Below are 13,774 nucleotides of genomic sequence, written 5' to 3'. Positions count from 1 at the left end.
TATGCAAGTAGTACAATGCATGCGTTATTATTAATAATAATAAACTAACAAATAAGTATGACTAAATACAATAGAGATACAAGGGATAATAAGAATATTTTGCTTTTTTTTTGGCCAAACAAGGCACTGGAGCACTTTTACAAACCCGATGTTTCTTTTACGCTATATTAAAAATCTGAAAGAAATAAGAAATTTAAATTAATCTGATAAATGAAAAATGTAACCATCTGTTAAATTGACCATTCATTTTAAAATGTTGCAAGGATTGAAACTGTTAACACGAACATGTATCTGAGTGTATGCAAAGAACTTGTTAATGTATGCAAATAAATAATTATTTAATTATTATGCTTTTAAAATTATTGCAAATGTTGTACCAGAAGTTAGGTAGGCCTCCTTAAAATTAATATGCAACGAAATAATGTATGCAAAGAAATAATTAATTATTATCCTTTTAAAATAATTAAAATTATTGCAAATGTTGTACCAGAAGTTAGGTAGGCCTACTTAACATTAATATGCAAAATTTTGGATCTTGGCTAGGTAGGTAGGCCCATGTTTTTAAATCAGTGGAAACACAGTCCAGTTCTTGAAGTTAAAATACTAATATAATAATAATGGTACTGTGTAGCCTGCACATGTAATTATTTTCTGCTAGTGAATAGTGGTGATTTACACCATGTTACAATAATAAGATATAAGATCGAATATATTACCAAATACGTACATTACGTTTTTTTTCTAGTTGACACATTCTGTGTCATTCACATTGCCTTACATTGGCAATTAAGGTTCATTACTCCTGAACTCCTGAAGTGCAACAACATTACTACAAATTCTTTACTATATATTTGTCTAAAAAGTATTTTAAAGGCTACTCATGTCACACATGAGTGTGTTTGGCTTTCTCCATCAGAAGGTCCTCGCCTCTTTTTTAAAGGAATCGAATATGACTACAACTAAACAGTCTATGGGCAATGGAAAAATGGGTACTGGAGAGGAAGCGGTCTTCTTTATTCTTTCGTCAGGGTACTTCTGACAACAGTTAATACATTCTGCCATATGTGGACTATTTCTGAACGTCCCTGGCCTTTTATAAGTTTTGTACTTAACTTGGACTCGATCCCTGGTTGCTTGGACTCAGACTCGGCCACCGACGACTTGGTACTAGGTTTGTTATGGTGACTGGACGAAACGTTCAAAACGTTGGTGTGTTTTATATTTCAGGTTCAGTTGCTTTGAAATGGTGATGAAAATGACTGTACTGGAGTTTGGTCTTCTCAGGGTCTCATGTGATTTAGTGGTGCTGTTGTTAATACAGTACCTCAGCGCGCCGCTCACAAGATATTAGCTAGCAGGGTTAAACTACACATCTGGGCAAAAGAAGAAAAAAACTAAAACTCCCAGACATCTCCGCGATTAAGCACTTAGCCAATGAGAAGGCAGCAGTCAACTGGCCCCGACACGGATATCCTGTACATGCGTTCTCCGAAGGGTAACGTAGGAAGCTTTGGTTTTTACTCCGGATTGCTCTTTAAAATTGATCGAGCGCCAGTGCAGTGTGGTACAAATTGCTTTGTATACTATGTGACATGTAGCGTTATATTATTTTTCGTTTAAAGTCTGTCATGTGGGGCCATTAAAAGTATCTGCCTACAAAAATACAGATGGATGGGATCAAGAGTCCGTGCGAGATTTTATTCAGTAATTATGTCAATCTGATAGTGATTGATGCTTTTAACTGGTGATGAGATAAGAAGGAAGGATCGTTAAAATGGACATGTATTGTCATGATTTGAAATTGGAAAACACCCCGAAAGAGACTTTTTACGTGCAGGTTCTGTGACAGCATTTCGGAGACCCCAGAAACTACGTGTTTTAGATGAGGACAGTGATGCAAGGTACTCTACAACCTGTTATCGTATAACGTCCATGTTGCACAAAAGTAAATTTAAATGCAATAGAAGGTAAAATGGACTTAACGACCCGTTTATCCTGTTTTCACCTGGCAGCGTTTGGGGAATCATGCACGAGGACTGTGTCAGTTTTACCAAAACTTAAGTTGAAGCCAGAAGTTCGTCAGTACCTCAGTAATGCATTTCAAAATAAAGAGGTGAGGCTTTTCCCTGTGACTTTTCGTGCTGATGTTATTGCAAAGACCGAAGCGCATACCTAGACACTGCGCCTCAGCTTAATCAATGAGACAAACTCCGTGTATAACATCCAGGAAGCTGAACTAAGCCACATGATAAGATGAGGGTGAGTAGGACGTTGTTTTAAAAGACTGCCAGCGATGAGCCTTTTTTGACGCATTATCCATGTTGTGTCCAGTTGCTGGCGGAAGTGGGTGAACTGGAGGCAGATAAAAAGTTCGAGGAGCTCCTCACCTACCTGTCCCACCCCCCGGGCTTCACCTGCGTGCGAGCCAGCACCCACCTGGAGTCCCTGGAGACCATCAGAGACCAGCTGGTGGATGAGCTCCAAAAGGTATTGGCTGGAGTATGATCACATGGTCTGGGAATCGGTCATTATTGGTTCTCCCAGTTTGTGGGGGCCCTTGGCTCTGCTCTGGGGCCTATGTCAGATTTAAGGTAGTCTGGGCTAAATGTGCGTGATCGAGGAAAAAGTCTTTTTAAACTGAGGTACCTTAAATCCGACAAGCTATTCGGCTAAGCAAGAAATCCTGCATCCTGAAACTGGCCCCTGGTCGCCAGATCAGCCGTTAAGAATTAAGCGGCCTGTAAATAAAAGAGGGAGATGGGTGTGTCTGTCACTGCTTGTTTGGAGAACGGAATGCATACAAATGGAGAAGCATTTATCTGTTTCACCAGCAGGTGGCATGGTCCTCAGGCAGGGGGCCAGTCCCAATATTTACACACCCGCAAGTTCCCGATGTTCTGCTCATTCCTGTCACCGGACCCCTGTAAGTACAAAGCGTAGGAAGCCTCCCTGCACGGGGTGGGTGGGGGGGGGCTTGTTGTTTCTGGGGCCCTTCTCAAAAAGTTATTTCCCCCCCTCCCCCCACCCAGATGTTTCAAAAACGAAATAGATAGCTAGTACTTAGAGTCAGGATATTGAAGCTAGCTGGCTGGTCAGTCGAACACGCAGCTTCAGCATCTCCTTGAAAGGGAACGCATTTATTTCATTAATATTTAGCATACTGACTGTTTGTGGCTAACGGTTTGAGTGGTTTGTGTGTCGGTAAACAATGGCACTGTCCCTGCATATGAAATGTCAAAATTCAGCAGAATCCCGTCTATGGTGCCAAAATTGTCGGGGTTGTTAACTAGTTACTTAACTTCATGCTTTTCATTAAGTTAAGCTTTAATTTTAATTATGGACTGCAGTTGTATGAGCAGGAGTGTGGTATCTGGGGTGAGTTTAAGGCCTGTCCTAGCATTCACGGCTCATCCTCTCCACCCCCCACCCCCTCCCCACCCAGGTCTGTCTGCCCGCAGAGGTCAGAGGTCATCGTAGGAGCACAGTGTGGGAATTCCGTCCTGCGGGGGGCTAACGTCTTCGCGCCTGGTGTTTTGTCTGCCCCTAAATGTAAATGCAGGTTGTGAGTGTGTGTGTGTGCATATGTGAGTGGGTGAGAGTGACAGAGGAAAAGAAAGGGAGACTAACCTAGTGCATGAGAGATGTGTCTGTGACCGGAAGGTCATAGGTTCAAATCCCAGGGTCAGCAGAGTGATGACACCATTGGGCCCCTGATCAAGGTTCATAACCCCTAATTGCTCAAGCAACATGGCTGGTCCTGCTTTCTCAGTTTTATCTCATTTTGGTTAAAAACACCTGCCAAACTAATATTGTAAGATTAAATTCTTAATTCAATTGTTATACATGCCTCAAACAGTCCGGAAGTCCACTATTTGTAATTTCACTTCCTCTCGAAGTACAATGCTGGTGAGTTATATATTATATGCTAATATCACGCTGTAAGATCTTTTCACGTTAACTGGGCATTATATTTGAAATAACAGATCCGTGGCTTACCTGAAAGCAGACTATTGTCTAGCATTATAATTAGGTGACATTTGATCGACAGTACAGGTGGCCGGTGCAGGGGGGGGTTATTGACCTGCAGGCTCTCGCCCACAGACATGAAGGCTGGGGATTCGGTTGCAGTTTGCTCCGACGTCGAGGGCAGGTGCACGCGGGGGGCGACGGAGTTCCAGGGCAGGAAGGTTTTTCTGGGTAACGGGATTGCTGTGATGAGCCGCGCGGCGATCTTCCAGGCGGATGAGCCAGTCAGGTGGGTGGCGGCTTGATGGGGGGGACCCAGCTGGGGCAAGGAGAGGACGACCCCCGGGAATAACACTGTCTGTCCTTGCAGGGGGGTGGCAGTGAGGGTGCAGGAGCCTGTTTACCACAGCCCCAGTTTCGACGGCCTCCTGCCCAGACTCGTCTTCCTGCAGGTATGCTGGGACCCGGGGGACAGGAAAGGGCCGGCCATCCATAGCAGGGGTCTTCAAGGGGCTGGGAGGTGGCTAGGGGGCGTGATTGAAGTGCACATTCCAGATTTTAATTTAAAATTATTTGTGTACATTTCGGTTTCACTGTGTAGAAATTACAACACTATTTATGCATAATCCCCCTCGTTTCAGGGGACCTTAATGTTCGGGACATAGCAGTGGTGTGTATATTACAGCAGTCATGTTCAGTACTTCATTGCATGTCCCCGGCATGCAGTGACTGCTTGAGATCTGCGATTCATAGACATCAGCAGGTGCTGAGTGTCTTTCTCCTCCTTGTTTTGGAGACTTGTGCCTTTAAGTTTCCTCTCCAGCATATGCAAGGCATGCTTAACTGGAATCAAATCGGGTGATTGCTTGGCCATTCAAGAGTTTTCCATTTTTTTTAGCTTTGAAATATTCCCTTGTTGCCTTAGCAGTATGTTTTGGGATCATTATCTTGTTGCAGGATGAAGCGCCGTCATTTAGTGGAACTTGAGCAGATAAGATGGACTGTTAAAGTCTGGAATGTGCACTTTAATCACGTCTGAATTGTTTGATGTGAAATTTTAAACTGTGGAGCAGAAGGTTAAATCAAGGAAAAATGTGTCTTTGTCCCAAACATTATGGAGGGAACTTTATATTCTGTAGCTTTTGACTTCTAGGTCCAAGATGGTGTTCAGTGTTTTGTGGATGACGCTGCTTGTCCCTTGTGTCTTTTCCTTTACCTGTCTGTCTGGGGGAACCAGAACCTACCTTCGGTGGTGGTGAGCCATGTGTTGGGTCCACAGCCAGGTGAGAGGATTCTGGACATGTGCGCAGCCCCTGGGGGGAAGACCTCGCACATCGCCGCCCTGATGGGGGATCAGGTAACCAGTCGTATGCAGTTTAAACTGAATTCTGCAACAATGGACCTTCCTTGTGTTACACCACGCTACCACCAGATGCCGCCATTGCGCCATATGCACATACTCATACTATACCTCCCCCACTAGGGGGAAGTAATCGCTTTGGATAAGATTGCCAGCAAGGTGGAGCGGATTCGCCAGAACGCCTCGACCCTGGAGTTGGATTGTATCACGGCTTACTGTTTCAACAGTATCCGGGCTGTGTGTGCCGACCAGGCCCAGGTTCCAGGCAATGGTGGGACCCCCAGCCATGATGTGACACCCCTAGCTTTTAGCGGCCATTCACCCCACATGTCCCCCCCCTTCTCGTGCTCCAGGCGGGCCACCCTTCCCCCCAGAGAGTTTCGACAGGGTTCTGCTGGACGCCCCCTGCAGCGGCCTGGGCCAGAGGCCCAACATGGCCTGCCCCTTGAGCCTGCGTGAGGTCACGTCCTACCAGCCTCTGCAGCGCAAGCTCTTCCATGCAGTACGTGTCTCCACGGGTCACATGGTCACGCCCATGTGACCCCGGCCTCACTCTAGGGGTCATCTGCGGGCACTCTCTCCCAGTTTCATCCCCCTAATTAAGGAGATGCAGTTTTGTGAGCTGTTAGCCAGCCACTGATTACATTTACATTTCATTTATTTAGCAAGAGCATTTATTTAAAGCGACGTACATTGACTTTGAGAGTCGAGTCAGCCAGTCCCTGGGGTAACTGGGGGTCAAGGGCTTTGATCAAGGGCCCAATTATGACATCACTCTGCCGACCCGGGGATTTAAACCAGCGACCTTCTGATCGCAGGAAGTCCTAACCTGTCCTAACCTGCTCAATATTTATAATTTACCCTTACTTTATGTCGTGATTTCAAGTGGTTTGCTGTATATCATATTTATTTGTGTAGATGACATTTTAAATGAAACAAGGGCCAGATTGGAGGCTCGGTAAGTAGCGGTTTTTGCCTCACTTATCCAGGGCTGGAGTAGAGTTGCACCGATCCGATATTTGGGATCGGTTTTGGTGCCAATCCACCAAATGTCCCCCACAATGTAATAAAAACCTGTTATTTTTTATTTATTTTTTTACATTGTGGGGACCATTTTTCAGGTCCCCACAAAGATCTCAATGTAATCAAAAAAGTAAAAGTCTTTTATTTTGGTTTTGGTCACTTATGGTTAAGGTTAGGGCTGGGTAGGAGTTATGGTTGTCATGTTGCGATTAGAGTTTTCCCCATAGAAAGATTAGAGTCCCCACAAAGATATAATTACAAATTACCATCTCCTGTGATGGAACGGCCCCCCTTCCTCACACCCCATAATTTCCTGAGATAGGCTCCAGGCCCTCTGCAACCTTGCACTGGATGAGCTGCTGAAAACCAGATGGGTTAGGAATAGGGTTGCAAAATTCTAGGAATATTCTTGTTAATTCCCATACTTTCCCGTTAATTCCCATGGAAAGTTTCTAATGAGGAATATTTCCAAAATTCCCCAGCTTAACTTCCCATGGAACGGAAAGTTTCAGGAAAATTTCCAGAAATTTTCCAGCCCTTTGCAACCCTAGTTAGGAACTACTGTAGCGTGATGTTTTTTTGCCCCGTTTGACACTGTAGTAGGAATTACTGCATGAGCAGTGACAGCACCACCAGCAGGGGGCAGCATGACCACTGAAGCCTAACTTGCGAGATGCTAAACTTCGTTTGGATGATGTGCTTAAATAAACGTCCAGATTACTGTGGGGAGGTCTCCGCTCTCTACTGTGTTTAAAGCACTTCTTCAGAAACTGGCCGTGTTGCAGGCAGATTTACCAAAGACACCATTTATCTATCTATTCATCTAGATATTTCTGCTGAAGTAACTCTGCCCAGTTTGACTACAATAACCATTCCTCCCCTGGGTCTCAAACCGTGAGGTTTTCAGCTAAATCTGGGCATTTAGTTCCTACCAAGTCTTAGTGGTTCTGCTCATTTTTACGGGTTCGATCAGTTAAGTTTTTACCAGTAAATGGTATCGTTAACAGAGTGGAAGTGTGATGTTACCCATTCAAACTGGGAATTTGTACTGAAGAGACTCGGCGGGGAACTTCCTGGCACTCGAGCCTGTAATGTTCAGCTTAAAAGGCTTGGCTGTCAGCGTGATGTGCGCCTTCCCATCAGGCCGTGCGGCTGCTGCGGAGGAGCGGCACCCTGGTGTACAGTACCTGCACCGTCACCCTGGCAGAGAACGAGGAGCAAGTGGCCTGGGCGCTCTCCACCTTCCCGGACCTGACGCTGCAGCTGCAGGTGGGCGGGCGTCCTGGCTGGGGGGGGGGGTTCACCATGGGGTCTGAGCCCAAACTTGGATGCCTAAATTCGGAGATGGCCCAGCTGGCTCCCAGCGTCAGGTTGGGGGGTGGATTCCCTGAGATGATCCGGGCCACTGTGGCATTCGAAGAATCATGCGTTCAGGGTTCAGAAGCTTTCGTGTAGCCGTGTTTACCATAAGGTCCTGGAATGCATCCCCACTGTGTTTATAGAAACTTCTAGAAGCCTCTTTTCCTGACCCAGCTCTTGGGTGACCCAAAGCCGGCCCGCTGAACTGTCTTGCTCTGCCTCTCAGCCTTCGCCTCTGATTTTATTAATCGTTTCGTTCTAATAGGCGCCTTATACTTAGCGCGAGATCAGTTAAGAGGGTGTGTGCAGCCAAACGTTAACGCAATGTTAAACTGGCCTAGAACAAACTGTTTTTTTGGACCATCCAGATCCCGCACATCGGAGGAGAAGGGATGCCGGGGGCAGGCCTATCAAATGACCAGCGCCGCCTGGTCCAGAGGTTTAGCCCGTGCCATGAGCCCAGTGACTCGGGCCTGGCGGGGAGAGACCAAAGCAGCATCCTCCGGCAGGCCAACGCAGACACCATCGGCTTCTTCATAGCCAAGTTCCAGAAGACCTGAGCGCCAGCCCACCCCAGAGGGGGGAGGAACCCATGGCAGCACCTCCCGGTCACGTGACAAGCAGCTCAGGAAGCCAGCAAGAGTGAAGTACGAATCACGACACCTTCACGTTTTCCGTCTCGCTGACCAGCGGCTCTGTTTTTTTTTCCGGAAACCATCCCCACGTGACACCACTGGCCAGGAACACCATATACGGATGGCTCATGCCCCCCCCCCCCCACCCCACCCATGGTTGTCTTGGAGATGGTGACGGCACGGCTGTCATGGCAACGGCTACGTGACGGCAGACGGGGAAGTTTGAGAACGGAGGAGAAAGTGATTTATCACTCGAATCGCGTCTTTACCGGGCGGCGACAGGACTGAGGATTATTTTTAGAGGGCAGGTTCTGCGTGGGGCTTATTTTGAACACTGCTTATTTTGCTGTATTTATTTATTTTTGTAGTACTACTGAAATAAACATTTCTGCAGTCCTTTGAGTGGTGGTCTTTTTTTGAATGACAGCCCGTGTGTGATTGATTAATGTGCGCAAGTTGCTGTTGGTATCCGAACTGCTACTTAAGCCGTCCTCCAGACCACTATTTCTACACCCAGTCCACAGGGACCCCCAGTCAGTCTATATTTTTGTCCCTTCCCAGCTCCCATACATTCAGGACAGTGAGCACCTGACACAGGTTTGCTGAGCTGGAGCGGAAACACTGCCCCGGGCATTACGCATGTGGACCGGTGTTTATCTCAGGTTATTCTTACCCTACGTTTCACTGGCTGCCGGTGGTAAAGGTTAAGAACTACAAACATATTAGGCTGGGAAAAGCACCCAGAAATGATCTTCAGACTTCCTGGCAGGAAGTGAGTGGGGGGGGAGGGGGGGTCATTTTGGCACTGGCACTCAAGTGATTGTGGTGAGGGTTGCCATGGTGACCCCCAATGTTTGTCCAGTAACAGCCCCAGTCTGGGCACATGCCTCTTACCTCTGCATCCACAGACGTGTGTTCTGTCCTGCTAGGGGAGGGGAGGGGAGGGGAGGGGGGGGGGGTTGTATGTCCCATTTAAACCATTTTAAAAACAAACCCAGCTGAAGTCATGGGTAAAACACACCAGAGGCAGAGGTTCCGGTACAATCTTACTGCCACCCCACTCCTATCCGAACTTATAATTTCTCTAGTTGTCTTTGCTTGACCGCATAGTTTCAATTTAGATGCAAATATAAGAATATCAGGCCAGCAAAAGCACCACCCACCCCCTGACACTGTTAATTCCATAAAGGGGTCACAGGCTGTGTGAAAACAATACAACTCAAAGCCCAATTTTTACCACAGAAAAACGCTTGGTGTGTTTATCAATATTTACCCAATAATTACCTTAATTTGGGGTGGGTTTCCCAGAGACAGGAATAATACACGCAGAGATACTCATAGATCCATATGAATTACGTGTCAGAGGACGTTCTTCCAGAACTTTCCGCTTCCCATCCAGGCCTCCCACGAGCATGTACACTTGTAACATTAGTCACACCAATACTTACGTTAAAAATATTTACCGGTGCAAAGCTGGGGGTGTTTGTGATGAAGACCTGTTTTAGTCTGGCATACTTGTGGTGACAACTAGTGGAAAGCCCCGCCTCCACCTGGGTACCGAGCCAATAGCGAAGGCTCTGAAGCTAAGAGGTGTCTGTGCACCAATGAAACTAGGCCTTAGCCTATATGAATGTTTATTTTGCACATTTTAGGCAATAAACTTCAAAAAAGAAGCCGGAAATCCAACTCAAGGCAGAAACAGTAACGTCCCACTTAATGTTGATTCCAGATCTCTGATCTAATTCCTTAGCCTGCTGCCCAGACAAATCTGAAATTCAATTTCAAAATCAGCATATAAATAAATAAAATGAATAATTCAAAAGGCTTTTAAAGCACCGAGGTTGAGATGGAGATCAAGTCAGACTTCGAAACAAAAGCCACTTTCGTTTGCGTCTGTGTCGACAAGTTTATTTCTTTTTTTTATACATCTATGTACATTCAAAATGTACATTCTTACAAACATGGAATTCTACCAGTGCTGTGGAGTGGCAGGACCGAACAAAATAAAACAACAACAAAACAAATGAAAGCCGAGAAAACTGAACGAAATTAAATGAAGTCGTCAGTGGAGTGATAGTGCTGGCAGTTCACACCAAAAAGAGAGATGTGCGTGTTAAATGAGACTCAAACAGCGATGTCATGCAGTCCTGGTTTAAACTGAACAGAAAATGAACAGAGGATGAACAGGAAGTAGTAATTCCTTGTTGCCATGGTTCTAGTTGCCATGGTTGTTTTAGAATATGAGCATGTAAGTCACAGCTACAGAACGGACAGTTAAATAAATAAGTTAAAATCGATTTTACAGTGCAACCTTTCCTACGAGTTCCTCTACAAAGGCATTCATGAATTATATACAAATGCATATAAACTGACCAAAAATATATATATATTTAAAAGCTCTTGAACAATTGGACATGTAGAGTACCCAGCACAGACTTTTCTGGTCACGTATGATGAAACTTGGACAGAAGGCTTAGAAAAGGGTCCAGAAAGATCCAAATGTATGACTAAAATCTTCAATGCAAGAGAAAAACAGGCATATAAGTGTGTTTTGCATATGTGTCTGTGTGTGTTTGTGTATAGGAAGTACAGACCAGTTACATCCAGTTTGCTTTGTAGTGAAAAGGTGAGACATTCCAATCACTTATGAAAGAAGATCATCTATAAGATGCCCACCATCTTTCCACCACATCACTGCAGTTGTTTTTGAAGGTTATTTTTTTCCATTTTTTTTAGTCCAGGCATGTCAAACTCCAGTCCTGGGGGGCCAGAGCCCTGCACATTTTTGGTTTCCCCTCATTTAACACACCTGATTCAACTCCTTGCACCTCCTCGTGCTAATTACCACACATCGCTTGAGCTGAATCACAGCTCAAGCTCTTGAGCTGAATGGAACAGGGAAAGAATTAAGCTACACAGGGCTCCGGCCCCCCAGGACTGGAGTTTGACACCCCTGTTTTAGAGTATGGACAAATTTATGACTCCTGCAGTCTGCCTGTGGAGAACATCTTTCAGGCAAAAAGGGGGCTGCCCTCAAACCTCTCCCTTCCAGAAGGCCAGGCTCGTACTGGGAGGCCCCCATATGGTACAAGGTCTACTGGGAATTCCATTGGTGCTACGCAGCACGAACAAGGTGACCCTGATGTTCTCGATCGATAGGCCACCCATGCCCCGGTCATACGGTGGGGTACCAAGTGTGTGGTGTGAATGTGTGCATGCGTGTCACAAACCCCCCCCCCCCCCACCACCCCTACCCCAATCTACACAGGCTGGACTGTGCTGGTTAGCATCACATAGCAATACCGCTATCGTCTTGTAAGGCAAGACTGCTGATATCCTCCAGAAGGACACCAGGAGCTGTCAGAGGACCAGAAGACAATCACGAGATCCAGAAGACAGAAGATACAACGACAAACAGACAAAAACAACAGTAAACTTAAATGTTACATTTAAACACAAACAAAAGTTGCATAACATGAACCGTGACTAAACGGACATGACCCATGCAGACGGAAGCTTCTCGAAACCCTGGTGGGTGTTTCTCACTCACCGCCCACCCCCCCCCCCCCCCAGCCCCCCACTTCATGAAACAGTAGTCTATTTGCAACGGGGGGGCGTTCACAACAGAAAGAAAAAGAAACAGAAAATATACCAGCACAACCTTCACAAAAAAGGCTTCTACGATTAAAAATGAAGTCTAAAAATATAAAGATTATCTCCTTAACACACATCAAAATATATTGCGGATATTATTTTCCTAAAAGTGTTGCCCCCGCCCCCCCAATATGCCATTTTATGCCTCTATACTAGTACCCACCCCAAAGAATACATGTATTGTAAAAACATTCCAAAACGAATGCACAGAATTGCATATATGAAAGTGGTGATAAACATAATATATTTTGCTGTATGTGCTGCATATCTCAACATTATATCACAAACTTATCCCTTACGGTTTAGATTTCACATTTTACCGCAACTTGACACGCACATGTTGCTCATAACTGGAACACAGCACACAGAACAGCAGTCACACAGACACACACACGCGTGTGCGGATATGTGCTCGAAACGTGGATACCTTTGAGTGTTCTCGTGCGGGCATAGACCCACGGAAGCGTACAGACTTTTTTTCGTCCTCCTAAAAAAAGAAAAACAAAAAAAAACTATGCTGCTATTGAAGTGGATACGGGCGTTGCCACAGAAACTGTTGCCATAGCAACTATCGCCATGGAGCCTGCATCAGGGTCCGAGGAGGGTCCCGCCGGGTCCTAGCAGAGGCGGATGTGAAGACAGGCACTATTGGGCATAAGCGTCTCTGGTCCATTCGCTGGTGTCCCCCCGTTTCCGGGACTGCGCCTCCCCATCGCGGTCTCGGTCCCGGTCCCGGTCCCGGTCCCGGTAGTAATGATGATGGTGATGCTCCCGGGTCCCCCGAGAGTGGTGCCCTCGCTGCCTGTTACGTTCGTTGTGGTCCTGCTCGTGGTCACGGCTGTCACTGCGGTGATGGTGACGATGGTGGTGATGGTGATGATGATGATGGTGGTTGTGCTCGTGGTGACCCGCTTCCTCGTGCCGTGATGCCGCGCCTGCACCTGGCCCCACCGCTGCCTGCTCCTCCTCGGGAAGCTCCTCGCGGGGCTCTATGTAGGCCGAGTCCCGGCTCTCCGGCGTCTCCAGGTCCAGCGTCTCCTGCCGGGACAGGCGCCGGCCCGACTTGCTGCTGCTGCTCCGGTGGTGATGGTGATGGTGGTTGTGGTGCTCTGTCCGTGTGGAGGAGGAACGGTGATGCGTGTGCTGTGCCCGCCGGGAAAGTTCCGGCGCCTGGGGCCTGTCGCCACCAGCCTCGGCCTCCGTGTGGCATGTGTGCTCCTCCCGTGACGCCTTTCTGTCCCCTCCGGCTTTGTCAGCCTTCTGCACGCCCCCAGAGCCCTGCGTTAGCAACACACAGTCTGTTAGCAACGTTAGCCTAGCATGTCAACAGGGCCGGCCCAACGTGTAAGCAAAGTAGGCGACTGCTTAGGGTCTAGTGGCCACCAGGGGGCCCCCATCCAATCAGCCCATCAGAATGAGAAAGGAGATAATAAATGACAACCAGGTTAATCACATTTTGCTTAGGGCCCTGAATAGTGTTGGGCCGGCCCTGCATGTCAATCATGTTCTTCAACTGACAAGAGTAGCAGGTGCAATTTAATGGACAAGGTTCGGCCCATGTGGTCGGCCCACAAGGTCCCAGTGACAAAAACATGACAGAAATGCACAGTACAACACATAAGATCACCACAAACGTCCCGCCACTGAATAAAAGACCACATCTACCATGTAAGTCAATTTCACAGAGAATTTCCTAGAGAAGGATGAACACAAAACTGTACAATCAGAGTGGAATATATAGCAAGTACTGCTTCAGAAATGTTACCTCATGGGTTGT

The 13,774-nt window shown here is 46.7% G+C and overlaps 2 protein-coding genes across 16 annotated transcripts in view; one reads left to right on the top strand and one right to left on the bottom strand.

Annotated features, from left to right (window-relative positions):
• Positions 1 to 1,438: 1,438 nt before the first annotated feature.
• nsun6 (NOP2/Sun RNA methyltransferase 6) lies at positions 1,439 to 8,739 on the top strand. 7 transcript variants are annotated; one of them, XM_072710773.1, is made up of 13 exons: positions 1,439 to 1,495; positions 1,838 to 1,901; positions 2,013 to 2,113; positions 2,332 to 2,487; positions 2,832 to 2,923; positions 3,443 to 3,549; positions 4,102 to 4,255; positions 4,337 to 4,418; positions 5,204 to 5,323; positions 5,450 to 5,633; positions 5,668 to 5,828; positions 7,493 to 7,618; positions 8,077 to 8,739. In XM_072710773.1, exons 2-13 carry the CDS (start codon positions 1,883 to 1,885, stop codon positions 8,266 to 8,268), a joined length of 1,494 nt encoding a protein of 497 aa, XP_072566874.1. In that variant the 5' UTR covers positions 1,439 to 1,495; positions 1,838 to 1,882; the 3' UTR covers positions 8,269 to 8,739. The 7 variants fall into 7 exon arrangements, with proteins under 7 accessions (XP_072566874.1, XP_072566877.1, XP_072566876.1 ...); XM_072710774.1 differs by having other exon boundaries at positions 1,477 to 1,564; XM_072710776.1 differs by having other exon boundaries at positions 1,462 to 1,901; positions 2,835 to 2,923; positions 5,450 to 5,597; positions 5,680 to 5,828.
• A 1,485-nt stretch (positions 8,740 to 10,224) lies between these two features.
• The window catches only part of LOC111834279 (voltage-dependent L-type calcium channel subunit beta-2), a 58,419-nt gene continuing 54,869 nt past the window's right edge, over positions 10,225 to 13,774 (bottom strand). For all 9 annotated transcript variants that reach the window (XM_023793373.2, XM_023793376.2, XM_023793377.2 and 6 more), the window contains one exon: positions 10,225 to 13,275. In XM_023793373.2, coding sequence (XP_023649141.1) covers positions 12,643 to 13,275 — 633 coding nt within the window. In that variant the 3' untranslated portion in view covers positions 10,225 to 12,642. The remainder of the gene's footprint in view (positions 13,276 to 13,774) is intronic.

Source organism: Paramormyrops kingsleyae, chromosome 4 (assembly GCF_048594095.1).
Source record: "Paramormyrops kingsleyae isolate MSU_618 chromosome 4, PKINGS_0.4, whole genome shotgun sequence".
Taxonomy (NCBI): Eukaryota; Metazoa; Chordata; class Actinopteri; order Osteoglossiformes; family Mormyridae; genus Paramormyrops; species Paramormyrops kingsleyae.
The sequence above is the reverse complement of the archived record's forward strand: the minus strand, read 5'-3'. Positions and strand labels throughout refer to the sequence as shown.

Excerpts from the sequence above, each read along its gene's own strand:
- nsun6 (XM_072710773.1), top strand. Across the intron at positions 2,114-2,331 it reads ATGCATTTCAAAATAAAGAG|TTGCTGGCGGAAGTGGGTGA; the intron begins GTGAGGCTTTTC and ends TGTTGTGTCCAG. Across the intron at positions 4,256-4,336 it reads CAGGCGGATGAGCCAGTCAG|GGGGGTGGCAGTGAGGGTGC; the intron begins GTGGGTGGCGGC and ends CTGTCCTTGCAG.